Source organism: Benincasa hispida, chromosome 2 (assembly GCF_027475165.1).
Source record: "Benincasa hispida cultivar pf3 chromosome 2, pf3_genome.v1.1, whole genome shotgun sequence".
Lineage (NCBI taxonomy): Eukaryota > Viridiplantae > Streptophyta > Magnoliopsida > Cucurbitales > Cucurbitaceae > Benincasa > Benincasa hispida.
In genome coordinates, this window is record NC_143479.1 from 4,381,935 (window position 1) to 4,409,895 (window position 27,961).

General features: G+C 33.5%; 1 protein-coding gene across 1 annotated transcript; it reads right to left on the bottom strand.

Moving 5' to 3' along the window:
* Positions 1 to 2,605: 2,605 nt before the first annotated feature.
* On the bottom strand, positions 2,606 to 3,365 carry LOC120071684 (DUF4228 domain protein). The gene has a single exon (XM_039024061.2). The coding sequence runs from the start codon at positions 3,251 to 3,253 to the stop codon at positions 2,744 to 2,746; it is 510 nt and encodes a 169-aa protein (XP_038879989.1). The 5' UTR covers positions 3,254 to 3,365; the 3' UTR covers positions 2,606 to 2,743.
* Between the last annotated feature and the right edge of the window lie 24,596 nt (positions 3,366 to 27,961).

The window sequence follows — 27,961 nt, forward strand, 5'->3', positions numbered from 1 at the left end:
TTAGTCAATTATTCACCTACCGTTGGAGCTTCGAGCTACAGGTCCATGAGGTCCCCTTGGTAGCTCAATGGATTCAGTTGAGGATCAATTCTTAGTATTGATTTGAGATGTTCAAATTGACAAGAGATATTTTGATTATATATAATATAATCGGTATGATGTATGAGATACATCTAGTGGATGATTGATGTAAATGAGATTTACATTAAGTACCATGGATTAGAAAAAGAACTATGGTTTGTATGTTTCATGAGATGAAATATTAAAACTATAGGTTATAAATATAGTATGAGAAGTTGTTTATCATTTATATTTATAATAATATTAATTATTGGATATTAATTCATTTTCCTTAAATAACCAAATTAGTGAGTGGTTATTGGATTCATGGTAACCGTGAGTTTAAAAGAAAAATGGTTTTCCTATTTTGAAAAGGAGTTTTGCAAACGATTGAAAAAGTTTTTTGAGTTTTCTCTCTCACGTAAAGAAACTCACGGTAGTCGTCAAATAAATACGGATTTACTAAACGATGGTTGGGTTAGCTAAAGGATCGTATAGTATTTACTAAACGATCGCATAGTTTTGCTAGACGATCGTTTGCCCTAAGTAAACGATTGTGTAGAAACTGTAGGCGACAAACTGAGCTAAGCGATGAGCTAAATGATCATATAGCTTTTGTTAGACGATCACTTAGTTTTAACTAAACGATTGGGCATCGACCTATGAGATAGGTCTCCACCTTCTCCCACTTGCCCAGTCGTGTACACGATCTGTGTTTCCTTTTTCGTCTGCCTCCAAGTCCGAACAGAGCCCAGCTTCTGATTCTCACACCGAGAATACTAAGGTAGCCTTGTTGGTGGTGTCAGACTCAACTCGACACCATCGAGGTTTTCTGGAGGCCGTCCGTGCTGTTGCTGAGGAGTTCGTGATCGGGGCGATCGTTAGGGATGGACGCAAACTGTTCGTGCTGTTGCTGAGGAGTTCGTGGCCAAGGCGATCATTGAGGACGAGCGCGAAGTGTTCATGTTGTGTTGTGTGGTTTGCGGTCATGTAGATCGAGCGTTCGAGGTTGCTGTTGTTCGAGCGTTCGTGCGCAACGGAGCATGGAGACGCTTCTGCCAATGTTCGTACAGTTTTTTCTTTTGTGCATTTGTAACTTTCATGCTGTAATTTCTGTATAAATTGTATAACCGTTTGTTTGAAGTCGATTATAAATGTTTTGTTCATTCATGATTGTGATTTGGAATTATCTTTCTTTCGCTGCTCATGGAAATCTCAAATCCAATTTCCTTCAGTTTTGTATCTTACTTTCACGTTAGTATATTTATAAACCTCCCCCATTATATCTGATATATTTGTTATAAATAAAATAAAAAAAACTATTTATTGCCAAGTGGCTTTTTTTTGTTTTAAATAATTTTTTAGTTAAATTATAAAAAATGTCCATGAACTTTACACTTTGTGTCAAAAATGCCTTTGAAATTTCCAACATTTCAAAAATACCCTTAAACTTCCAAAATTAGTTTTAAAAGTACCCTTACGGTTACTTTTGGATTAAAACCACTAAATTTTTGTTTAAAAAATACATTGAACTTTCAAAACTTTTGAAAATATCTTTAAACTTTTTTAAAAAAAAAAGTTAAAAAGTACCTCTTGTGTTATATGAACAGAAACGGTTCATATCGTCTTACCTCTCTATTTTCCATCTTTTTCTCCCCTCCCTTTTTCAATACACTCTTACTCCTCTTTTTATTAACTATTTGACACTTGTTTTTCTAAAATAAATAAAATTGCGCACTTTAATTAAGGCATAGGAACTATAAGAAGAAGAAAGATGATAAACAAAGACCAAATGATTTTAAGACTTGCATATTTTAACAAAATTGTAAGATAGTAGTTGTGCGTGTTAATAGCCAAATATATATTTTTTTAATCTAACTATTTATTGTTATGGTATATTTAAGATGAGGTTTTGATTTTAGAGTTTAGTGAAATTTTGTGGGATTTTATGTTCTAACTTAAAATTTTTGTTTTTATTTTGGATGTTGAGAAAATTGGTGTAAGCTAAAAATTGAAACATTAAGAGAAATACGAGAGTATCTATATGAAAAAATGATAATATTTATATAATTTGTTTTAAAATTGGTTCTTTTCAAACTTAAGAGAATTTTGAGACAAATTGATCATCATATTAATGGTATGAGCATTTTTGTTTACTTTTTGTTTTAATTTTTAAAATTATTTTTTTCACGAGAAATTAACGGTTTCTGTTCAAATACTAATGGTGGAGGTATTTTTTAACTTTTATTAAGTTAAGGTTATTTTTTAAACTTTTGAAAGTTGGATATTTTTTTAACAAAACTTTAACGATTTTTATCTAAAACTAACGACAATGGTATTTTTTAACTTTTTTTTTTAATTTAAAGTTATTTTTTAAACTTTTGAAATTTCGAAATTTTTTTTTACACAAATGTAAAATTCAAGGATATTATATATATATATATATATATATATATATAAGATATACCATGAAAAAGTGAAGAAGGAGACTTCCTCTTCACGAAAAAAAAAAGAAAAGAAAAGAAAAAAGGAAAAAGTATAAGAATAAATAAAATTTCCAGGATCTCTGTTTATTTATCCACTATCTCTACGAACTACGATTATCGAAGCAAAAATGCTACCAAATTATTCGTTAAGCTCATACAAATTTCCGATTATTCCAAATTCACGATCGTCTTTCTCTCTATGTGCACGAAGTTTCAGCAATAGTTTCAAGCGCCGGCTTCCACGATCTCTGTTTCGACATCAATCTCTTCACTGCCTTCGAACTTTGATTCTCTCGATCACCGTCTTCCAATTTCAATTGATCCACATCCGCCGGAGAAATGCAAAGTTCACTGATCAAAACAGGAAAAATCCTACCAAACCCACTCGAATTTCCATGTTTCAAAGCCTTTGTAGCAATGAAACTCAGAGAACTCATTTCTTCGAGTGTTAGAACAGAGTAGAGAAGATCCATCGGAAGTAGAAAGTACAATCGCCGCCATTCGAGATCTTCGTCCGGTAAAAGGCCTTGAATCCGGTGGCCGATTTTGAGATCGCTGGAATCGCAGAGAAATTTGCCGGAATGCTCGATCATTAGTTCCGCGGCCTTCACTGGCTTCGTGAAACTCTGTAATTTTCCGTCTAAGGATAAGACCTTTGCGGCGCCATTGGAAGCCATTGAAGGTGCACAAGAAACTGAATTCCCCATAGAGAGATTTTTGTTTGGGAAAAATGGGAGTTGCGCCGATAATAGAATCTCTCTCGCCGATGCTTGAATTTATACATGAATACGACAGAGACAGAGAGAGAGAGGGAAAAAAAGTGTGTTTCTTTTTTTATTTTTCTTGTTAAATTATAAATCCCATATTTTGAGTTATTTATTTATTATATGATTTGTTTTTTTTTTTATGATTATTTTGAAGCAAGAGAGCATAAGAACAACCTAGTCTCCTATTTTTCTTTTTAAGAGCCTAATCTCCTCATTAGGACGATGGAGAAAATATAATTTACAAAAACATCTTTTCAAATTAAAAAAAAAAAAAACAACATTGAGAAGAAGCCAAAACTATAATAATACCAGTTATCTTTATTCTATGGTATTAAATTTTGATTCACACATCGACATACTCATATGTATGTAGGTTTGATATTGACAGTAGAAGTGAACCAACAATATTTTTATTATTTCGTAAAAAAAATTATACAAATAATTAACAGAATGTCATTGATGTGAATAAAATACAAATAATAAACCTTTTGTTAATGTTTTCATCATAATTCCATAAAATTAAGACCTCAACATTCTAAATATGGAAAATAAATCCATGATGAATGGAAGTTTTGTGGTGTTGCAGCAATGGATTATAAATTGATATAGTTACAATTGAACAAGATTATTTTTAAAAGTACAAACTTAGGAAATTCGAAAAATTAGAATTGAACTAGAATCGAATAGATTTAATGTTGAACTATAAGAATAATAAATTTATGTCTAAAGCGAGCATAGCCTAAATGACTTATGAATATGCTAGCGACCAAGGAATCTGTGTTTCGAATCTTTGTGCCTCTATTGTACTAAAAAAATAATAATAAATTTAGGATAATTATCTTAAATGGTAAAACTGTTGAAAATATTTCCAAGTATAACAAAATGTCATTGTAAGTGATAAACCAAACATCTATCACCTACTTATTTATAAATATAGTAAAATTTCATTATCCATCAATAATAGACTGCGATAGACATCTACCAATAACAATAATAGATGTCTATCACAGTTTATCGCTGATAGATAGTGCTATATTTATAAATAAGTTGATTCATTTTCTTTTATTTAAAAATAATTCGTATGATTTATATGAAATTTGAGAGTTACTCGAATAGAAGTTGAAATTCTCTTACCTTTGTTGCCTTATAAAATAAACCTAAAGTTGAAGACGAAAAGAAAAATGTTTATTAAATACTATTATATATTTTTAAAGCAACGGGGGGTTTTAAATAAAATTGACAAGATTCTGGTGCACCTAATTTGGCAGAAGAAAGCGAGAAATTTGGTGCGGCGGAGGGGAAACTGTCGGCAATAGATAGGAAATTTTGAGAGAATTAAATTGACTTAAAATGAAAATAGGCTTTTTCTTTTTTTCTTTTTTTTTTTTAATATTAATGAAAATAGGCAATTGGTGTGAGGGAAAATAGGCAATTGGTGTGAGGGAAAATAGGCAATGTGGCCGCTATATGGTGGTTGTCACTCTTTAAATGGTTAAAGTGTCGTCATGTTGTAATATATATATATATGACTTGTTTGATAGGTGATTTGAGATTTTAAGTACCTAAAAACGATTCAATAAAAATAAAAGTTGTATTTATTTCTTGAGTTTATTTAAAATTATATTTTAATTTAAATAATTATTGAAAATATTATATTTATCAACCGTAAAATTAGTTATCAATTAAATATTAGATTGATTATAATTTATAAATTATTATTAATTAATTTATGAACATGTTTATTATATGATATAATATTTTTTTAATATTATATTTTTTATAATACAATTACACAATATATATTTTATTAAAAACTGAATTTCGTTTATAACGTGGAGTATTATATTTTTAATAGTTTTTATCTTTATTAATATAACTTTTCATTTTGAAATTTAAGATTCAAAATCTGGATATACTAAAAATATTGGTCTAAATCATCAAATTTGAAAATAGTTTTTAGAAACAGAATCTAGATGGTCTATCAAACACATATTTGTTGAATGAATTTGAAAACATAAAACAAAATTTGGATTCCCATCCAAACATATCATGAATTTGTTAATCCTCTATTTGTAACTATTTGAGTCTTGTTTGATAGTCACGTGGTTTTTTTGTTTTTTGTTTTTGAAAATTAAGTCTATGACCCTACTTTCACCTCCATATTAATAATTTATTATTTATTTTTTACCAATTGTTTAAAAAAACAAGCCAAAATTTGAAATTAAAGAAGTGGCTTTTAAATTTTTGTTTTTGTTTTTAAAATTTTGCTAAGAATTCAACCATTATTGTAATAAAAAAAATTCAAATCATTATAAGAAATAGAGAGAAAATAGACTTAATTTTTAAAAAACAAATACAAAAAACGAAAGGGTTACCAGAGGCCTTAGTTTTTTGTTTTTCAAAGTTAAATCTATAAATATTCCATCCCACCTATAAAATTCTTGTTTTGTCATCTACTTTTTACCAATATTTTCGAAAACTAAACCAAGTTTTGAAAACTAAAAAATAGCTTTTAAAAAACTTTTTTTTTAATAGAATTTAGCTAAGAACTCAACTCGTTTACTTAAGGAAAATACAAATTATTATGATAAATTGAAAGGAAATAAACTTAATCTTAAAAAACTAAAAATGAAAAATGAAATGGTTATCAAAGAAAGGTTAAATTTTAGCCTAAGATGAATCTATTTTCATCATAGATAAATATTTCAATTTTACCCCAATTAAAAAAATTCACTAATTTTCTAATATTTATATGCCCAATGTATATACTAATTTCGCTTCCCTACATTGTAAAATAATTGTCCATGGAAGATCCAAAAATTTTGTTGACAAAGGATTTTATATAATTTAGTAAAAATAAATGTAACAAGTGAGGTTTGAACTTAGATCAAGAAGGAAGATAGAAGACAGATTTAACCTTAGATTAGTTAGTGATTTTGATATTATGATATATATATATATATATATCACATTATACAAGCCACTCTAAATAATTTCAAATTTTAGAAAAAGATTGATATAAAAATTTGGAAGAAAAATGAGAGTTGTGTGGTGATATGATAAAAGAGACCACCCAACTAATGATTGGGAATGGCAAAATTTGATTCGATTTACTTGCCATTCGCAATCACCTAACTCTCCATGCCACAAATTTATATTTATTTATTACTCAAAAAAATAATAAATTCTTTTAATTTATATATTTATTATCACCACACACACACACCACTAACAAACAGCTGCCTTTAAAGGAAAAGTCCTTTGATCCACTCTGGCTTTCAAAAGTGCTTTGGCTCTATCCTACTATCACACCCAAATTGCTTTTCTTGTTGCTTTGTTTGTTGTTTGTTGTTCATTGTTCACACCTCCCCTACCTTTTTTAATAGAATCGTAGCCAATTTATTTTGTATTTTATGTGATTGTTTATAGCTCTTGTATTTTTCAATTAAATTAGTTAGTTAACATTGAGGGGAGAATTGATTGATTGGAATAAAAGAAAAATGGTTGTGGTTGGAACGACAAAATGATCATTAATAGAGACAGTGGAAATAACGTTTTTGATATAATAACTTACGTTAATTTGTGTTCAAAAGAAAACAATACACACATCATATTAGTTCTACATAGAAATTCTTAACCTTCATTTTGTTGTCTTCATTATCAGGACATGCATGTGTTGTGACAATTATGATTTTCTTCATTCACATTTTGCTTTACTCGCTACTTTCTCTCAATTTTCAAATAGTCGTCTCACTCTCAAACCTCAAATTATGGTTGCATTTATCTTACACTTGATATTTGCTAATACAATGAGGTTGCATTTATCTTACCTTTGATATTTGTTGCTACAAAACGGCAGTAAGTTAAAATAATATATACACACATATATATAGAGATGAAATCCACAACGCCATACCTATAGCGACGAAATACATCTTTTGTCTTTATCCATGTGACGAAAAACTGAAAGTTGCAAATTTGCGATGAATAAATCTAATCGTCGCAAGTGGCATGCGATGAACACTCGAATCGTCGCAAGTGGAGTTGTATTTCAAGTCGTCGCAGTGAGCAATGAAAAATGATTTTGACGCATGTTAGCTCAATTAATTGGGCGGGATGTTTGGCGCTCAATCTGAGGGTTTGCGACAAAATGAGCTTTAGTTGCAAGCCGTCGTTGCGGTGAAAAAGGCTTTTGTCTCAATAATCTACGACGTAATAGTTTGCGACGAAATAAGATTTAGTCTCAAGAGGTTTTTTTAGAACCATTTACTTAGGATTTAGTCTTTAATCGTTTAGTCCGTCGCTCGTCTAAGAAGAGGAGTCGTGCACATCGTTGGTCTGAAGTTGGGAGGAACATTTAGGAGGGATCATTGTCGCCGTTCAGAGGACCACCCCATTTTCACTTTTACCTACATATTTAGAGGAGCTTCCATTTGCCGATGATGAATTTTTTTGTGATTGACCACAATGGTTTCAAATCTTCATTCACTTAGACCTCATTTTGAAGAATAAGACAAACATAAAAGGAATAGGTTTGTGATCTCTCTATTTTGTTGCTTACATTTGATCATTGATTTTGGTTTTTAACTTGTGTGGGGTTTGATTCTTTTTCTTGTTCAATATTATGCAAATGATGGGTTGTTGGTAAATTTGTTGATCGTAAATGAATTAGTTGAGAATTTTAGTGTGGATTTTTTTTTTTTTTTTTTTTGTGTTTTTTAGTTAACTTTAACATATTAAGAGGTGACATTTTGCCTTGAATCAAAATTAGAGTTCAAGGTATTCCACACATCATAAAACGTAGGGAAAATTTGTGTTATATAGAAATGTAAGAAAAATTTGTGTTGCTTACGAAATGGCATTTTTTGTAACATAGAAACAGAAAAATTAAAAGGAAGATCATTTTATGAAGAAATCTATTTTGAAAACTAATAATAAAAGGAGGAGATTCTGACCGTCAGTAGGAATGGTTTGTGGATTACGAAAAAAATTCTTCTATTATTCTAGAATCTATAAAGAGTTTAGACAATTGAGGCATGATTGTGAATCCATTTGGGAAGTTATTGATTTCAATTTGATGGCTCTCAATTTGGAAAGTTATTAATTTTATTTGGGTACATAAGCTGTGATTTGGAAGCAATTTTGTGATTGAGTATAGGTTTTTGTTTAAACTTTGATTTTGAGAATATTTGTGTGATTAAAATGTCGTTTTGGTTGCTATTTATGTGATTGGATTTTGCTTATGGGCTTATTGTTTGATTAAAGCATGATTTATTGTGCACAAATTTTGTTTTGAAGTTTGTCCACATACGAACAAATTTTTTTTGGAACTTACTATATAGTTAGAGGTTGTTCTCTTTATTAATTGGATTTTATGATTACTCATTGAAATATTTTTATTTTTTTTTGTTAAAATATTCCATTCGAAAGTTTATTTTCTTCTTAGTTAATCTCCTTAAACGTACATAGTTTTTGTACTATTTTTTTTATCATTCTTATTTTTAATTTTAGTTAAAACTTTGTTGATGAGAGATTTAAAAGGTGATTTGGATGCTATTTATGCCTTCAAGCTCAATTAGGGATATTGTTTAATTAGCATGATGAAATTTTGATATGTCATTAACGGTTTCCATAAGATATTTGAGCTTATTATATATTTTTCTAGAGAATAGTTGTGTAGTTAAATTGTATGTGTTTGAAATAAGTTTTGGAGGCTACTCCGTGTGCTCAAAGTGTGATTTGGAAGTCATTATGTGATTAACGTTTGTTTTAGACTATTTGTGTAATTGAATTATGATATTTACGCTATTGTGCCTATTATATTGAAGAGATTATTTGATTTATGTGATTCTATTTTTTGCTTGATTTTATTCTTGATTAAACTCCTTAAAAGTTTGTTGATTCTTGTGTTGTGTTGAATATGTTTGATTATTCTAATTATTATAGAAAGATGAAAGTTAAACATATTTTGCACATATTATTGTTTGTTTTAAATAAATTTATGATAAGTTTCCATTTGATGTTTTTTATAGTGTAAAGTATGGATAATGTTGGACAAAATTTCGAAATAAATTATGTTTGATTTTATACTTGTAGTTTTTGTAATGAATTTGGAAAAAATATGTAATAATGTGATAACTATTAGGGGGTATTTGGCTCACCAACATGAATTCAATTGAATTTGTATAATATAACAACTCATTGTTTGACCCACCAACTTTAAATGTTTGTGAAGTTGAGTTGGTATATTTTATCAACTCACCCCAACTCTCCATTCTTCCCATGTTTTTAATGACTCCAATCATCACCACTATCACACTCCAAGAAATAACTACGGGCTCCAACAACCACCTCCGATGACAATTCCGGTGACTAACTTTAAGCTCCGACAACCACCTTCATTGAAAACTCTGGCGAACAACTCCGGCCTCCAACAACCACCTCCGTTGAAAACTCTGGCAACCAACTCCAGGCTCTAACAACTACCTCTGATGATAATTCCGACGACGAAATCTAGACTCCAACAACTACCTCCGACGACAGCTCTGGCGACCGACTCCGACAACCAATTATGACCTCCAAAAATCACCTCTAGTGACCCAACTCCAACAACCATCTTCACACTACCAACTCCAACGAACAATTGGCTCTGACAATAAACTCCAATAACCAACTCCGACAATCACCTTCGTAGGCTCCGAAAACCACCTCCGACTATAAACTCTAATGAAAACCACCTTCGATGATCACCTTTGAGCGAGAAACTCCGACGACCAACTCGAGGCTTCGATAACCACTTTTGACAGCGAACTCTGACAACCAACTCCAATACCACCTTCATGCAACTAACTTTGGGCTTCGACAGTCACCTCCGACTACAATCTCCAACGAAAATTATCTTCGATGATCAACTTTGACGATCACTTTCACTCGACCAACTTCGAGATTCAAAAATCACATCCGAAGACAAACTTTGAAAACCAACTCCAATACACCTTCATGTGACCAACTTCAGGCTCCGACAACCACCTCTGACTACAAACTTCAACAAAAATCATCTTCGATAATCAACTTCAACAACCACTTCCAACTACTATAAGACTGATGACCATTAAAGTATATTGTGAGGTTGTTGATTATATAAAAAAAATATTATTTTGTCTACATTAAATGCAATATTTATACGTAATGAATTCACATTATCAAATGAATGTTAAGAATATTTAGACAAAAAGTATATATGTAGTTGAAAAGTCTTTAACATATGACAAAAAAAACTATAAAATGAAAAAAAAAATTCCTTGAACATTTTCCAGCAAGAATTAGTGAAAAATAGAGTTTTTTTCTCTAATGATTCTCCGAATTTAGAAGAAATGAAAGTGAAACTATTGAAGAAATGTGGTGACATTCCATTGGTTGTTACGATGATGAGAGAGATTTAATTAAAAACATTCACGACATAGTAAACATATGGAGCAACAATAGGAAGAAGAATAAAAAGAAGAAGATGATAAAGAAATTCATGAAGAAAAATGAGTTATAATAAAAAGTTTTGATTTCGTTTCGTTTCTCATTTTATTTAACCATATTTCTACAAGAAATGGATTAATTGTCGTTCATTGCCCAAAAAAGAAAGAAAGAAAGAAAAGTTTTAAAAATTAAAAGAAAACAATTGCAATCCATATTTTATTCAAATAAAGATGAGTGAAATTATTGAATAAAAAAGTTTCAAAATGAAAATAGTAATCATAAAAGCATATTATTTAGAGTTCAAAAAACTGCATCAGATATCCAGACATATGAACTCAACTCTGCACCCCAAACACAACCAAATACAGACATATGAACTCCACAGATATATGAACTCCAAATATTCTATCTCTAATTAATTTTTTTGTGAATATTCAAAATCTACTAACTTTTCAAGTAGGTGAAATCGATACAGCGTGATTTTGACATTTCTCTTAATTTCAGTTTATGTAAAAAGTTTTAAAATATTGATGTAGATATCTCAATTTTATGAAACTGTCTTTAGAAACATCGACATGGGAGAGATTTTGATAGAAAGACTTCTATCAACTTCTATCAGTAATAGACTTCTATCAATTTCTACCACTGATAGACACTGATAATTTCTATGAGTCTGATAAACTTTTATAAGTTTCTATTACTGATAGACGCTAATAGAAGATTTCTATCAGCATCTACTTGTATAAATTTCTATTATTGATAGACGTGGATAAACTTTTATCAATGTATATCTATGATAGACATTAATAACAATATCTATCACAACTATAATTAAATTTTATTATTTGGGTAAATATTTTTCCTTATTTTTATTTTTGAAAATTCTCTCTCTATATATACTCCACGTACATATAATATTTGTTTGAAAATTTAAGTGAACCACCGAATAATTGGAATCCACTAGTGGACAAAAAGTTGTTTGGAAGAAGACTAATCAAAGCCAACTCTAACTAAAATGGTTGCTGATTTTGCAAGATATGGGAGAATGGTCAACTAGATTTATGGTAATTAATTATTAATCAGACATTACAAAGCACGTAATAATACTTCAAACCAAATAATTTTTATTTTTTTCCCAAAAAATAAAAACCAAATAATTAAGAACAAAACGGCGTTTTTTTCTTCTTTCTTTGTAGCCGGTGGGTGTAACAGAATTTGGACTCTATTAAAGTCTCCGTTGTCCTTTTTCTTGTGAGCATTATTACTATTAGAAACTGTCTTTAGTACTTGGCATTTCTGGTTCTATGCTTCTTACCAATTTTATATAACCTTTATTTTAATTTCTTTTTAAGAAAAAAAATAGAAGAAATTGATCAAAGTTTTAGGTCTTTTTAACTTTATTTTATTTTGACAAAATAAACTCAAAGACATACAATAATTCGTATTACCAATCTTGGAGTTGGAGGTTCGATTTCTCAGCCCACGAATTATAAAAAAAAAAAAAAAAAGTTTTATTTTATTTAAAAAGCTTTTCAACTATGTTTATAATTTTTTAAGGAACTAGGTTAATAAGATTAGTAGTTGTTTAAGCTAACACTTTTAAATTTAATGGATATTTGATATGTTCAATATTTTTGTAATTATAAAATATTGTGGATTATACAAAACTCAAAGCTTATGATTTTATTATACATAAAATTCAATTTTATATTTATTGGATTGATTAATTTTTTTATATAAAAAAAAATTGAATGATCTACCCGACAAAATATTAAAAGTTGAGAGATCTATTAGACATTTTCATAATTCAAGAAATTTAATAGACATTGAAATTAAAGTTCATGGATTTCTAGATACCTATTAGAGGACACGATCTTGAAGGTTTAACTGAATTTTAATTTTAACTAGATATAAAATGTTTGCAAAGTTATCTCATGAGAAATTAAAATCCCGTTTGGGAATTTTGTAACTATTTTACGTCCCTTTTTATAATTATTTGGTTTTTTGTTTTGTTTTTTTTTTTAAATTAAGCTTATAGACACTATTTCCACCTCTAAAATTCTTATTTTGTTATATACTTTTTACCAAATGTTTAAAAAATCAAATCAAAATTTGAAACTAAAAAAGTAGCTTTTCAAATTTTGTTTTTGTTTTTGAAATTTGATTAAGAACTCAACAATTATATAAAGATGCAAATCATTATTAAAAAAAGAAAGAAAGAAAGAAAGAAATATGCTTAATTTTTTAAAATAAAAACAAAAAATCAAATGATTAGCCAACAAAATCTTAATAATTCAAAATAACGAAAATAATATTAGATAATTGATATTTTTTTTCTTTGAAATTAAAGGTTGAATCTAAGTTAGTATTATATTAGTTCTCAACAAGTCCTCTCTTCAATCTTGACTTTTTTATTTTTTATTTTTATTATTATTATTTTTTTTTACAAATTTTCAATTTCATTATTAAAAAGAAGTTGGTACCAATAAATAACATGTTAATTTACAAATGTGGTCTTTATATTTAAAAATAGAATTTAATCGATATAATTGGATAAAACTATCATAAATGAAATTTACGGTAGTGATTATTTATGAAAAATGTAGCAAAATTATAAAAATTATTTATAAGACTTTATATAATCATGAGAACTAAAGTTTAGTTTTAAAAATGGTAGAAACTAAAATTTAAGAATAGTTTGGTAATCATTTTAGTTTTTGTTTTTGTTTTTGAAGATTAAGCCTATACACACTACTTGCATCTCCAAATTTCTTTATTTGTTATTTAATTTTTCATCAATGATTTAAAAAACTAAGTCAAAGTTTGAGAACTAAAAATTGGTTTTCAAAAAGTTTTTTTGTTTTTGGAATTTGGTTGAGAATTCAGCCATTGTGCATAAAATTGCCAATCATTATAAGAAATGTAAATAAAAAAGATTTAATTTTTAGAAAAAAACAAAAATCAAATGGTCAGGACTTAAATTTTTGTAAATTATACGACAAATATTATAAATAATACCGAACAATTTGAAATGTGGCTAGAGGAGGCTCCATCGCAATCTCTATCGAAGATGAATGTAACATCCCACACCTTTTTATTTATTTATTAATAATGTAAAACTTTTCCTTTTTCAGTAATTGTCCTTAGTTGAAGGGCATGTTTGGAATTCTGAATTTAAAGTATAAATGCGAAGATTTAAGTGTTGTCGTGGAATTTATTCACAAATTTTTTTCAATTTTCAAATGCAATTTAAAAAGTTATGGCAGGAATTAATTATTTTTGAAAAAAGGAAAAGGATTAAATAGTATAAAGTGGGTTAAGGAAAGGATTTAATTAGAAATATACTATTTTCCTTTATTATTATTATTATTATTATTATTATTATTATTAGTTTTTTTAAAATAAAAAGGGCATCCCCCATCTCCCTCACAATCGCCCCTCACAGCCGCCTCGCTCGTTCGCCGCCAGCCACGAATCCCAGTCGCTCGCATCTCTTTCTCTCTCGGCAACCCTCGCCCTTCACTCCCGTCTCGCCAACCGATCAAGCCGTGCCACCTCCGATCGACGTCTCAGAGCTAGCCCCGCGCGCGTCGCTCGTTCTCGTGCACCGCTGCGTCTCCCCAAAGTCGTCCGTGTCGGATCTAGGGATTTGACCGCACTGCTTCCCTCGCCCTTCGCTCACGACGGTTCTCGCCAACCGGTCAAGTCACGCCGCCTCCGATCGACGTCTTGGATCCAGCTCCCCCGCATCCGCCACCTTAGCCGCTTCGCTACCAGCTGTCGTCGCTCTGCCACGTCGGGTCCATTTTGGTCTTCGTCAGATCTATTGGGGTAAGGTTGTGTCGGTTCGTTTCGTTCTCTTAGCCATTAATATTGTGTTTCAGTGTTATGACTCGTCTTTATTGAATTTTGTTTCAAGCTTAAGTCGTCAGGGAGTTTGGAAGTTAAAGGAGGCACCGTGGTGGAAGTGTTTTTCTTTCTTTGAGTAAGTTCTTGACAGTTTGGACTTGGACCTGAAGTCTTACAATTATGGCTTCAACTAAAATTTAAGAGTTGTTTTGTTGTTAGGACCGCTACTTTGGATTGCCGTCATAGTTTGGTGGTCTAAAATTTTTATCTTTAGAGTATCGACTCGAGGTAAGTAATCTTATCACTGGAACTACCCACGGGCCAGGCTCTAGTTGTATGCAAGTATGATAAGTGTATGTTATGGTAAATGTTAGCATGTTGATTGACAGTATGACTTGAATCAAAGTATGTTTTGGCACAAATTCTGATTTATTTACATACACACCTAAGTGCTTGATCGTTAGTATGTGATAGTACATGTTTTCATATGTCGATGTCTGATTTGCTGCCGTTGAGGCATACTTGTATGTTGTGGATTTATGATATAAGTTATATATGGATGATGTATAATATGTTGTTAAGAATTATGGGTATGTGATGTAGCCATGGTATTAAGGATTTTTATGTATGCTTTAGAACCGTACAATGTTGAATCTTAGCATGTTAGGACTGTGTGAATATCCTCATTGATTAGTTAGATGCTCACCAGTTTGTGTTTCCTTCGGGATTCACCAGTTTGTGTTTCCTTCGGGATTCACCAGTTTGTGTTTCCTTCGGGATTCACCAGTTTGTGTTTCCTTTGGAATTCACCAGTTTTGTGTTTCCTTCGGGATTCACCAGTTTGTGTTTCCTTCGGGATTCACCAGTTTTGTGTTTCCTTCGGGATTCACCAGTTTGTGTTTCCTTCGGGATTCACCAGTTTTGTGTTTCCTTTGGAATTCACCAGTTTGTGTTTCCTTCGGGATTCACCAGTTTTGTGTTTCCTTCGAGATTCACCAGCTTTGTGGGCATACTTAACTACAATAGGATAGGACTTAGTCTCTTATATGTCACATGTATTTATGTGCCATATGTGGGTATCTAGAGGACATAGATGCCTAGCCTGACCCCAGTGGTGGGGTTACTTACTGAGTATTTTATACTCATTCTTTCTTATGTTGATGTTTCAGGTAAGGGTAGAGATGCACCGGCGATGGCGCAACGGAATTCATGATCGAGCCACTGGGACTAGTCTTTACGCTTCCGCATCATGAGATTTAGAGTTCTTTTCATGTTTCCCTTAATGTTTAGTTTTGATGTTTGAAACTTATTATTAAGAATTGTTTTTCATATGTACTTATTAACCTTTATGATTTATGGGTACCCTATTATTGTTTTTAACAATTGCATTTAATAAATGTCTTCTGAACTTCTCTTGTTTTTAATTAGCATTTATTTCAAATGACTGAGCGTCGTTTTAAATTCTTTGCATGCATTTATTTTAGTAACGGCCTTACTTAAGTCCTAGGGGGTCGGGTCGTTACAATGAAGATGACACTCTGTTTTCTTAGATCGCTTTATACATTTTCTTTGTTACCATTTGAAAAAAAAAACAACAAACATTGTTAATAAAATATATTTTAGATAAACTTTTACGAATAGAAAAAATGTCAAACTATTTATATAAATAATAATAAAAAAAGTATTGATAGACGTTTATCAGCGTTGATAGCTTTTCCGTTTCTATCACTGTGATACACTGATAGACTTTTATTAGCTTCTATCAAAGAAAATTGAATTTTTTCTATTTTATGTAAATAGTTTCTTTTTTTTTTATTTTTGAAAATCCCCCAATTTTTGTTATACATGTTAGAGAAAAGGACATTGTATTTTTTTTTTCTTAAATAAGTGGATAAGGATTCAAACCTCTAACTATGTATTTGATAGTATAAGTTTTATGCAAGGTTTATGTTGACAAATTTTGACAAAACTATTATTTTATTTTTGAGTAATTGTTCTCTCTCTATTTTTTTCCCTTCAGTACAACAATTATACGAGAATGGATTTCGAACTTCCAACTTCTAAAGAAAAAGTTCATACCAACTACTGTATGGTAATCTCACTTTGACATTATTCTTTGTGTTTGAGACATATGAAAGTTGAGAGTTAATTTATGCATTGAATAAACTTTTATTTTACTAACAATTAAACATCACTAGCTTTATGAAGATTTTGACACCGTTTTTTGTTAAACTTGGTGAATTAACATATACTTGACTAAGTGTAAAAATTGTATATTTGTTTAAGTTTTGGTATGAAATTGAAAATCTAAAGTCCAAATTAATTCAACACAGTCACGACAACTTTTTCAAATCAAATTATATTATTTAAATAATTAAGAACATATTTGGATTAATTTTTTAAGTGTTTAAATAATAATTTATAAGTACAAAAAGGTGTGTATAAATACTTAGAAAGTCAATCCAAACAAACTCTAAATACGAGTGTAAGAGTGAATTTGAATATTTGTTCTAAAATTAAAACAGTAAGAAAATCTTGGCCAAACCATACCTAATTCAACTAGTTAAAAAATTATATTTTTAATTAATAATTTAGGTTTCGTTTGGTAATCATTTGGTTTTTAGTTTTTGCTTTTGAAAATTAAGTCCATTTCATCCACATTCTTACACTGATTTGCATGTTTCAGTGGTTGAATTCTTAGTCAAATTCCAAAAAACAAAAACTACTTTTTGAAAGCTACTTTTTTTAGTTCTCAAATTTTAGCTTGGCTTTTTAAACAATTGGTGAAAAATAAATAATAAAGAAAGAAATTTAGAGATGGACTTAGTGTTCATAGGCTTAATTTTTAGAAACAAAAACAAAAAACAAAATGGTTATTAAACGGAGTCTTAGTTATTCAAATGGGAAATTGTAAAAAAAAATAGCAAATTTAAGTTTTTACGTTACAAAATTAGCATTATTTTTAAAAATCGTAAAAACAATTTTTTTTCAGTCCATCTCTATCGAAATCGATCACAAGATTTTAGTTTTAAAAAATCAACTTGTTCCAACTTACAGATTGTTTGGGGCTTTCTCAGTACATCTCGCCAGATTATACATCGAATTATGTGGATCTCGATATTAATCTCGGGCAAAGTAACACCGAGATTCTATATATTTGTGAAGGAAATTAGAAATGAGGACTTCCATGAGCAGCGGAAGGATCGTTCCAAATTTCAATCGTATATGAACATTAACAATTACAGTACACAAATGGAAACAACAGGTTATGCGCAAAACAGAAATTACAACATGTTTTACTATACGATCAAGGAAGAATTCACATACCTTTGAAGACTCATCTTCAACACCCTTGATCACGAACGCTCGAATAACCAACAACACTGCAACACTCGAACGCTCGTACACCACGAACTCTACACTGCACGATCACAACGAACTCGAACACCGCAATCTCCAAGTCACGAATACCTCGAACACATCGAACGGCCTCCACAGAACCTCGACTGTGTCGAGTTGAGTATGACACCACAAAAAAGGTTACCTTGGTATTCTCAGTATGAGAATCCAAAAGTGTGAGCTCTATGTGAACTTGGCTAGAGGCAGAGACCGAAGGAGAACAATCTTGTAACCGATTCAGCAATAAGGAGATGTCAAAGCCTATCGTATAGGACGATGCCCAATCGTTTAACAAAAGATTGCGATCGTCTAACAAAAGCTATGTGATCGTTTAGCTCATCGGCCAACTGAGAGTCTATCATATAGAAACTCTCCACGATTGTCTAGTCTCTGCAAACTGTCGTTTAGTAAATCTTATTTACTTGACAATCTTTCCGTGAGTAATTTCCGAGATTGGAATTCTCAAATCAACATTTTGCAAATCTTACTAAAATTAGGAAAACATTTTTCCTTTTATCTCACGGTTACCATGAAACCAACAATAACCTCCCATTCAATTGATTATTAGAGTTAATTATCCATAATTAACATTATTATAAATATAAATGATATCCAACTTACCATACTATATTTATAACCTATAGTTTTGATATTTCATCTCATGAAACACATAAACCATAACTCTTTTTCTATTCCATTGTCCTTAATGTAAATCTCATTTACATTAACCCTCCACTAAATGTATCTCATACATCATACCGATCATATCATATATAATCAAATTACCTCTTGTCAATTTGAACATTTCAAATCAACACCAAGAATTGATCCTCAACTTGAATCCATTGAGCTACTAAGGGGACTTTATGGACCTGTAGCTCGAAGCTCCAACGGTACGTGAATGATTGACTAAACTCTTTAGTCACGAGATTCACCATCCATTAACTGCCAGACACTCCACTAAAGACCGACAACTGAACTCTCCTTGTTACAGATATGTGTCCATCTTAACCAATCAATAGTACGACAACCCTTCACAGGTCACTCGTAAGTACAGCTCGGCCTAACCTTATACCCCTGTAGCTACATCTAACTCCTTAAGTACCATCGATTCCTCTAATTAACATAAGTCATAGTCCTATTATGACTGAGTCCTCTCTTCCAAAGGGAGCAATCTTCCAAAGAGTTTGTTCAAGCTCAGGAATCAGCCCTTAAGGGAGCAATCTATCTACTTACTTCTTCTTCGGGGAAGGAGTGAATTCTATCTTGTGTAACTGAGTTCCCAGCTCCCAAAGTAGACAAATCCCCGAAAAGGTAGGCATGTTGAGTTGGCAATCTGGTCACTCTCACCCATACTAATCAAAGAACTGTCCTCAAAGGCAGGAGTTCCCAAAACACTCAGGATTGAGGTCATGTCACCTATGGTCATTTAGGTGAGATGTAAGTCTCCAGTATCAACGACATTATATATAGAGACGAATCATCTCGTAGTCTGGTCTTATACAAACTCTTTGTATAGGACACCCTCGTTCGCATGTCTCCACATGAATGGTTAGGATCTACCATCTGTAGTAGTTCTCAACACTTGCAAACCTTTACAAAGCGGGTCGTATCCGTAGTGTCACCAGGATCAGGTATCCCACTTTAATCCTTTACTTCTTATTTGTGACTCTTGCCAACAATTAGTTCTGTAACTGGCATTTGACTCGAACCGCTTGTCTAAATACTGGAAAAGAGGGAATTGATTCAAGATCCCCTGACCTATTTAGGTTATCACTTAGGGTTCGTATCCATAGTGTCACCAGGATCAGGTATCCCACCTTAATCCTTATACTACAGACCTATTTAAGTTATCACTTAAGGCATGATCCACTTTTATATCTCATATACACGCTTAAGTTTATATATGATAACCATGGAGCTTTGTTTATTGGATATGAGTAAATGCCAGAATGAAATAAATTTTATTTTATTCATAACAATGTGTATATTACAAACTATGAGACTCTAGAGAATTAAGACACCAATCCCAACAATCTCCTACTTGTCCTAATGTCTTGAGAGACTAATGTACTGTACAAGATAAATACATATACAATATACAATAAACTATGGCATACCCCAGTATCATCTCCCACTTGCCCTAAACAAGATGCCACATGTCCTGCAGACCCAGACCCTCCAGGTGACCCTCGAACACTTTAGATATGAGAGTCTTTGTAAAGGGATCAGACGTTGTGCTCCGATGCGATCTTCGTGACTATCACATCATCATGATGCACAATCTCCCTGATCAAGTGGTATTTTTGCTTTATATGCTTGTCCCGACGATGACTCCAAGGCTCCTTCGAATTTTCCACAGTCCCGCTGTTATCACAATAGAAAATGATCGACAAATCCATAGTTTCCTCAGTCAAACAGCCTTCTTAGCTGCTTCACAAGCAGCTACGTATTTGGCTTCCATAGTGGAGTCCGCGATGCATTCTTACTTGATGCTTCGCCACACTACAACCCCTCCATTCAAATTGAACACTGACCCCGATGTCGATTTGCGAGAAACTCTATTGGTCTGAAAGTCAGAGTCTGTATTTCTTGTAAGAATCAAATCCTTATTTCCATACACGAGCATGTAGTCCATCGTTCTCCGAAGATACTTGAGGATAGTCTTAATCGTCGTCCAATGATCAAATCCTAGATTGGACTGATACCGACTGAAAATCCCTACTGCATAGCGAATGCCGGGTCTAGTACACAATATTGCATACATTAAGCTTCCTACAGCTGAAGCATAGGGAATCCATATCATCTTCTCAATGTTTTGAGGTATTTTAGGACACTGATCCTTAGACAATACGATTCCATGCCTGAAGGATAACAAACCTCTCTTTGAATCATGCATCTTGTACCTGATCAACACTTGATCAATGTACGATGCCTGAGACAAAGCTAACTTCTTGTTCTTACGATCCCGAATGATCTGGATCCCTATAATATACTGTGCCTCACCCAAATATTTCATTTTGAACTGGGCAGCTAGCTACTTTTTTATGTCGGTCAGATATCCTACATCATTCCCAATGAGTAGGATATCATCCATATACAGTACCAGGAAAGCTACTGAGTTGTTGATGATCTTCTTGTTAACACAAGGCTCACCAACGTTCTGATCAAAGCCAAACGACTTGACCGCAGTGTCAAATCTAATGTTCCATGATCTAGATGCTTGTTTCAGCCCATAAATGGACCTATTAAGCTTGCAAACTCTTTGCTCTTGATCTGGAATTACGAACCCCTCTAGTTGAGTCATATAGATGGTCTCCTCAAGATTACTATTAAGAAAGGCAGTCTTGAAGTCCATTTGCCATATCTCATAATCATAAAATGTGGGTATGGACAGGAGTATTTTGATAGACTTGAGCATGACAACAGGTGAGAAAGTTTCCTCATAGTCAACTCCCTCAACCTGGGTATAACCCTTTGCCACGAGTCGAGCCTTAAAGGTTTGCACCTTTCCATCTACACCTCTCTTTTGCTTATAGATCCATTTACACCTAATAGGTCTTACCCCAACAGGCGGATCCACAAGCTCCCAGACGTTATTGAAGTACATAAACTCCTCTCTTGGTTCATGGCTTTAATCCATTCATCCTTGTCAATATCCTACATTGCTTTTTTAAAAGACAACGTATCCTCGACCCTATCATTAGAAATAACATTCTGGGCTTCAGTAAAATCCGTTAGCGATCCAGTGGGTTCATAACCCTCCCACTACATCGAGGCAGTCTCAATGCTTGATTTGGTTGACTAGATGTACCAACCTCAACAACTCTTGTTGATCTGTCAGCCTGTTTAACAACTCTTGTTGAACCCTCAATAGTCTCAGTCTCACTAGGAATCTCACGTAAAACAAGCTTATTTCGTGGTTTATGATCCCTCATGTGGTCTTCTTCCAAGAAGATAGTATTTGTAGAAACAAGCACTTTGTTCTCACTCGGATCATAGAAGTATCCACCTCTCGTTTCTTTGGGGTAGCCTAGAAAGAGGCAAACCTTCGAACGCGATTCTAACTTCTTCGGGTTAGCCACAAGCATATGTGCCGAAAATTCCTAAATCCAAAAGTGGTGTAAACTACCTTTACGGCCTCTCCACATCTCAAAAGGTATTTCAGAAATACTTTTCAAGGGAACGTTGTTCAGGATATAGCATGCAGTCTCCACTGCAAAACCCCAAAACGAGTCTAAAAAATGAGCATAGATCATCATAGACCAAACCATGTCCAACAAGGTTCTATTTCTTCTTTCCGGTACACCAACTGCTGAGGTGTACCTAGGGCCGAAAGTGTGGACACAATCCCATGTTTTATCATATAGTTCTAGAATTTGAGGTCCACGATCAAATCGTAGTGTTTGTATCTTCTTACCTAAAAAGTTTTCAACTTCAGCTTTATACTCCTTGAACTTGTCAAGGGTTTCAGACTTACGTTGTATTAGGTAGAGATACCCGTACATTGAATAATCATCTATGAAAGAGATGAAATATTCATACCCATCTCGAGCCTTAACATTCATCGGACCACAGAAGTCAGAATGTACAAAATCCAAGGCTTCCTTGTCTTTGTAACCTTTTCCAGTAAAAGGTCATTTTGTCATCTTGCCTTCGACGCATGATTCATATACCGGCAAGGAGTTTTCTTCTAAACTCTTTAGAAGTCCACTTTTCACCATCTGCTCATTCTATTGAGATTGATGTGACCTAATCTTAGATGCCAAAGATGGGCGTTTTCCTTAGGAGAAACCTTTGGTTTTTTTGTTGTAATTGTCGTACTGAACATTTCAGTGTTAAATTAGGCTTTTATGACTAACGACCTTAGTACATATAAGTTACTTTCCATTGAACCAAAACCAATCTCCATTCCATTCTTGAAAATAAACACACTTTATTCTTATAAAAGGAGACAGTATATCCTTGCTCAATGAGACAATAAACTGAGATTAAGTTCCTCTTAATATGAGGAACTACGAAAACATTATCTAGTAACAGATAATGTTTCCTGTCCAAAAATACCTTCAGCTTGACTATAACAACTGAAATAACCTCACCAGTGCTGACTCGAAAAGTCATCTCTCCCTGTGGCAACGTTTGCCAGGAACTGAATCCTTGATAAGAGGAACTGACATGGTTGGTAGCACCTGAATCTAGGATCCAGGCAGAATCATCATTCTTTACCAAACACGTCTCCAAGACCAATAAATCAGATTTACCGTCTTTAGACATCCTCCTCTTTTGGAGAGTAGTGTGATTTGTATCAGAACCTAAATAAGCTCCAAGTTACATGTTAAAGAACAATTCTCTTCCACGAACCTCAACAGAGTCAGCAACAATTTCTTCCTCTCCCTGGAGTTAAACTTGGGAACTGACACTACTGGTTTTGTCATCCATCCCTTTGTGCTCGAAAAGTAAGAATTGACGTTCAAACAAATCTTGCAATGGGTCCATGATCTCGCATGCAATGACCATGTTCTTAACCCTTTTGGCCAAAACATCAGGTATACTAGCCAAAATGTGAAGTCGGGCCAATGAATTAGCCTTCATCCACACCTCATCTGCGTTACGAACACTTCGCGGTGCATCAAGGGTCGGAACTTGAAGACATTCCTCAACCATGAAAAATTCGAGGTCGTTTGCCATGAAAAAGGTTTTACAAAACTCTTTCCACTGTATGTAATCGGTCATATTAAAAGCTTTAAACGGAAATACTAACGAGTTGCTGAAAACAAAAACACATTGACCTACGCTAGGTTTTAAACAAATACCTGTTGAAAAACAAATAACATCCAATAAGGTTTAGCAAAACTAACATGAATCCCGTGTGACATCTAGTTTCGCAATGACGCTCAAAGGTTTAGGACAAAAGGCACCGAAGGGAGGTCAATTATCCCTTCTTTGAATTGAGAAATTCTCAACCAGTCATTAATACCAGAACAACTCTTGCTCCTATAACGACTAGCCATCATTGATTTGATCAAGAGATCAATAACTTACTTAACAATTTCTCGTAAGTGTGACCGCCATTTTAGGCTTTAGAGATCCGTTCCAAGTAGCCAATCCGAAGGGAAAAAATCTGATTGGGGCAAAACCTAAAGCGACCCTATCCATTTATGGAGTTCACTTTGATCTTGACCAACTGCACAAAACCCATCTGAAGGGGGACACTCCCAAGGCGCCACGAGGGAGTATAAAATGATCTCACGGTGTGAACCAATGACAAAGACTGTAGGACGTGTTGACACACACCCTTCACCCACTTACTATAAACACTCTTTCCGTCCACCTTGATATTGACTCATGCAAACACCATCTGAAAGGGGGATGCTCCCAGAGAACTGATGCGTTATTTTATGCGGTGATTTTATGAATTGAATTGCGGTGATGGGAATGCTTGTGCAATAAGTTTTCTCAGCAGAATCCAAGTATAAATCCTACTGAGTTTCTCGGCAAGTCCAGGGTCAAACTCAGGGACTAAGGAAAACGGTATGCGGTGATAATTTTTAAGAAGACTTTGCGGTAACCAATAAATTAAGAGTTGTTTTTGGGCTGTTGTTTGCGGTGATAAAAAGTATGCGGTGGAGTTAAGACAAAAGTTGATAATACGGAAGATGCGATGAATATGTAGGGAACGAGTTGATAAGGGGTTCAGCTAACACTTCCTAGGATGCGTTCATGTTATGCGATCATGCAACACACATACAATAGCAAATCATCTCTCAACGCAAATGCTACGACTTCTAGTTCTAGAACGTATGCGATATATGCGATAAGTCTATAGGAGCTACACATAAGCCTCTATTCTTATTTATGCGATGACAAATGACACACACACAAACAAGGCGACCGCATAATATCATAACCTATCTCTAGGGTGCATGCGATGCATGTTGGCAAACAGAGCTTATCTCTAAGTCCCTATCTCTTGTTTATGCAGATCTAACTCTCTCGAGTCTAGATTTTAACCTAGCTCTCTCAAGTCTTAGGTTCTTTCTTTAGACTCTCTCTCGAGTAGCTCTAAAGGGATATTGGGCGCAACATAAGACAAAATAACCACATGCAATGAAGATCCGAGGTCATGTTAGCTTATTCTTCTCAACCCATTCGATAGATTTAGCTACTCATACGTGCTTTTAAGAGAGTGAACAGATGTAGATAAGCAAGTTCCATTTTATAGATATAGAGTTGAAATACAAAATAACAATGTGAAATGAGAATAAAGAGCCTGGTAGCAATCTCTTGCTTCCCAAGGCTTTTTACACTGTTCTTCTCTACTCTGTTCAAAAGATAGTCCCGCTCCCGTGAGAGTCGGCCATCTCTCTACTTTTCCACGCCTCTAGGTTCTCTCTCGAGATGGCCAGAGCGATCTTTCGGTGTCTCTTCCCTTCTCTCACTTCACCTTCGAAGTAAAAGAAGAATTATGAACAAAGCTACTTCTATCTAAGGGAAAATTATCTAACTATCCGAACTCCTTCACTGAAGGTTGCCTTCAGTATTTATAGAGCTTTGGGGTGAAAGGCTGCTTCGATCTTATGATTGCACTGATGGGATGACATTAATTCTCTGTCTGATGCACCGAATATTTATCACCGAAAAGTTAAGTGTACTTGCTACAGTAGTTCGTTAGCGACTGTCAACTTAATTCAGAATCGACCGTCATCAGCTTTTTGTCCCATCGTGATTTATTATGCTTTTCACCTAGATGCGCCCACCAAGTTGCGTCGGCTCTATGCGACAGTCCTTCTTGAGCAGATATTTGCGAGCGCAAATTACCGCAAAGCCTTGCGGTAATGCTGTGTTCGACCGTTGATTTCTTGTGATCGCATTTCTGCCTTGCGTCAACGCATATTCTGCACAAAAATACATAAGTTAACTGTTTTCATGCGATGGACGCCTACGACCGCAATATTATGAACTTAATGCTTTTTGGACGCAATTATATATATTTTATCAACGCAAACCTTCATTGTTTAATACCTTAGCACTGTAATAACGTGCATTTCTACCCATTATCACTTGTCCAAATTTAAACAATGTTTGTCCTTAAGCATAAGCTAAATATTTCCTTTAGAAAGTCGACCGCAATCTCTTTTCCTAGGTTTCTCAAGGATACCTCATTCAAATCCTATGCACCAAAATTTCCTTAATTCTTATTCAAGACTCTTCTTAAAATATTTCTAAAATTTAGTGACCACAAGTTTAACTTTCAAAAAGACTTTTACAAAATTCCAAGACATCGCATGATTTTTTTCAAAAAAAACTTTTTCACTGGGGTGTTAAATGATTTCTTTTTATCCTTGCATATTTTAGTCATTATTTTCCTCTGACCTTGCGCTGATCCAAGTGCTTCGCCTTCGTTTTGGCTTGCCCCCACGTGTTTCATGCGGACATCCAACTACGAACAAGGCGCTCTTTCTCAGACTAAACTTACACCCATTTGGCAGCGGAGTTGAGGTCATTTTTTATGCGTTGATCACGATTCCTACCTTCGTTTTGGCTTGCCCCCATGTGTGTCATGCGTACATCCAACTATGAGTAGGATCCGATCATAACGTTATGAATTTTTTTTGTTTGTTTTAGATAAGCTGGAATAGCAAGGTCGAAAATGAATACCGCACCCCCAAATTTAAAATGCGGGAATGTCCTCATTGCCAAAAGATTGAAAGAAGTCATACAATGTTCTTAGGAAACTTCGTAAAGGGTTAGTTTCAAAGAACGCTAGCAGACCACTAACTTCTAGAAATATTTCATAAGGTGATTGTCCTAAAATTAAGTCGACTCTAGTGTATACGAAAAAATAGAAGCATGTGTTTCATCATTGAAATCATAATTGGCAAAGAGAAAGCATACGATGATTTACTAAATTGATCAATATTAAATGATTGCGGTAACAAAAAAGGATGCGCTGATAAAATTTTCAAAATTAAAATGCGATGCGATGGTGCAGAATTTAGAATAAAGTCAAGGAAAAATACAACCCTCAAATTTGCGTTGTCGCCCGAATTATTTGTTAACACATCCTGCTTTGCGGCGATCTACTTTCTTTGGATTGCGGTGACGAAATTAAGTAGTTGCGTCTTCGTGTAGCGCCCCTGCAATCGTTCAGCACGATCATTGCAAGAAAAACACCGAGAGGGTCAAATAAAGTTAACAAAATCGCTTACTGCAATCGTTCAACACGATCACATTTTTTTTAAAGCAAAAATATAGTGAAATGATAATACTAAGGAGTAGAGATAAGTTTAAGATTTTAGGATTTCAATGGATACTTCACAAAACTTACGTCCCTGATGCATTTAAATCGCCTGATACCGCAAGGACCACCCACTTCTTTCTCATTCAGAGTTTCTCAGGTCTATGGAGTCGACTTTGCGATGTCAGCCTTTTCTGCAATACACTTTCACTCGTTGCCCATTAACTTTGAATATGTTGGTTCCGTCATCATTAGATAACTTGACCGCGCCATGCGAGAATACCTTTTGGACTATGAATGGTCCGGACCAACGTGACTTTAATTTCCCAGGGAAGAGCCGTAGTCGTGAGTTAAATAGTAAGACCTTTTGCCTGACTTAGAGGTCCTTTCCGCATATTTGTTTGTCATGCCAGTTGCGCGCTCCTTGTAAATCTTTGCGTTCTTATATGCGTTAATTCTCCATTCCTCCAGCTCAACCAATTGAAGTTTTCTCGCTTCTCCTACTGTTCTTAAGTCAAATTTTAGCTTTTTCACCGCCCACAGCGCTTTGTGCTCCAGCTCCAGCGGTAAATGACATGTTTTACTAAATACCAACGCATATGGAGACATACCTATAAGTGTGTCTTATAGGCAGTCCGGTATGCCCACAACGCATCGTCCAGCTTTATTGCCCAATCCTTTCGCAAAGGCTT

What these genes read in the sequence shown, in the direction of transcription:
- LOC120071684 (XM_039024061.2), bottom strand. Translation starts at nt 3,253, where the DNA reads ATGGGGAATTCAGTTTCTTGTGCACCTTCAATGGCTTCCAATGGCGCC.